Source organism: Phocoena phocoena, chromosome 20 (genome assembly GCF_963924675.1).
Source record: "Phocoena phocoena chromosome 20, mPhoPho1.1, whole genome shotgun sequence".
NCBI lineage: Eukaryota > Metazoa > Chordata > Mammalia > Artiodactyla > Phocoenidae > Phocoena > Phocoena phocoena.
In genome coordinates this window covers 16009530-16011525 of record NC_089238.1, presented here as the reverse complement: position 1 = coordinate 16011525, position 1996 = coordinate 16009530, and the positions used below count along the sequence as shown (strand labels likewise).

Genomic DNA, 1996 nt, shown 5'->3' with positions numbered 1-1996 from the left:
CGAGCTCTCCTGAGAGACATTGTCCAGCTCCCTCCTTGCTGTAGTGAGGTTTGCCTTTTCTCTCTGCAGGTCTCTGGCTGAGGAAAGGCCTTAAGGAAAGCTGGAAACTGATTAATACTAACTTCCTGTATCTGTGACAAGAGAAGGAGACAGGCTAGGAAAACCGGAGGGGGAATTCCCTTGGGAAGCCAAGGGTTGGCCTCCCCCAGAGACACACGATGGCAAACATAATTGCTACCGCTTAATATCCGGCCCCAGGCAAAGTCAACAATTGCTCTGAGCGGTTCTGGCAGGTGGTGTGTGCAGTGGTGGGAGCAGAAAGCCCTGGCCTGGGAAAGGGAGAGTGCCTGGGAGGATGTCCACAGACTGAGCCCGACCAGGGTCTGCAGGCTGTGAGGTGGTCCTCCTGACACTGCCCTTTTTCATCCTCTTCCAGAACAGTCATGCCCACCTTGGAAAACTCCTTGATCCTCACAGCCTACATCATCATCTTCCTCACGGGTCTCCCTGCCAACCTCCTGGCGCTGCGGGCCTTTGTGGGGCGCGTCCGCCAGCCGCACCCCGCGCCCATCCACATCCTTCTGCTCAGCCTGACGCTGGCGGACCTCCTGCTGCTTCTGCTGCTGCCTTTCAAGATGGTGGATGCCGCGTCTGACTTCATCTGGCCCCTGCCCGAGCTAGTCTGTGCTGTCACGGGTTTTGGCTTCTACAGTAGCATCTACTGCAGCGTGTGGCTCCTGGCGGCCATCAGCATCGAGCGCTACCTGGGAGTGGCTTTCCCCGTGCGGTACAAGCTGTCCCGCCGGCCTGTGTATGGAGTGATTGCTGCTCTGATCTCCTGGATCCTGTCCTTTGGTCATTGCACCATAGTGATCATCATCCAGTACCTCAACTCAACCCAGAGGCTCACAAACGAGAGTAGCATAATCTGCTACGAGAACTTCACGGCAGAGCAGCTGGAGGTGGTGATTCCCGTGCGGCTGGAGCTGTTCCTTGTCCTCTTCCTCATCCCCATGGCGGTCACCATCTTCTGCTACTGGCGCTTTGTGTGGATCATGCTCACCCAGCCCCACGTGGGGGCCCAGAGGCGGCGCCGAGCCGTGGGGCTGGCTGTGGTGACCCTCCTTAATTTCCTGGTGTGCTTTGGGCCATACAACGTATCCCACCTGGTGGGGTTCCACACGAAGGTGAGCCCCAAGTGGCGGGCAGAAGCCGTGTTATTGAGTTCCCTCAATGCCAGTCTGGACCCCTTGCTTTTCTATTTCTCTTCTTCAGCCGTGCGCAGGGCCTTTGGGAAAGGGTTGCAGGCACTGCGGCATCGGGGCTCCTCCCTGCTGGGACGCAGAGGCAAAGAGACAGCAGAAGTGGCGAATGTGGACAGGGGTGTGAGTCAAACAGAGGGAGCGCCGAGTTCTGACTACACCACAGACTAAGGATGTCCCTGGGCCTTCGGAGGCACTCTGGGTTTTGTATGAAGTGAGCAGGCTGGGAGAGGGAGAACACGGGCTCCTGGCCCGGATTCAGGAATCCTCAGACCCAAACCACGACTGGGACTGTAAAAAATCTCTCTCACCAGCTCTGTATCCTTTCCTGACTGAATTTTCCTTCCCAAAGGAGCACAGCTCCAGGACGAAAGAAGAAACAGTTGGGCATGGCAGCAGTAACAGACCAGAGTTTCCGAAGCAATGTAGAGAAATCAAATTCCGATTGTCCGTGTGAGGTGGTTGGTAGCTGAAGCAGAGAGCCCTAAAAGAACCTTGCCACCGGCTTTGAAACAACACCTACACACTGGTCTAGCTGTTGGTGCTAGAATGAAGCCACTGGGAAAGAGATGGGAGAGAAATTCTAAATGAGGTCAAAGAAGATGCAGGAAGGTTCTGAACCAAGGGGATTAGGAGGGAGGACTGGGGCTTAGAGCTATAATGACCTAGGTGTGGGCAATATCCATCTGGCCTGCTGCTCTTTAAGAATGATCCAGTCGTCTCCATGTGTGTAC

At 55.6% G+C, this 1996-nt stretch overlaps 1 protein-coding gene across 1 annotated transcript; it reads left to right on the top strand.

Moving 5' to 3' along the window:
• Window positions 1-429: 429 nt before the first annotated feature.
• FFAR2 (free fatty acid receptor 2) lies at window positions 430-1565 on the top strand. Its single transcript, XM_065899432.1, has one exon. The coding sequence runs from the start codon at window positions 444-446 to the stop codon at window positions 1431-1433; it is 990 nt and encodes a 329-aa protein (XP_065755504.1). The 5' UTR covers window positions 430-443; the 3' UTR covers window positions 1434-1565.
• Window positions 1566-1996: the final 431 nt, after the last annotated feature.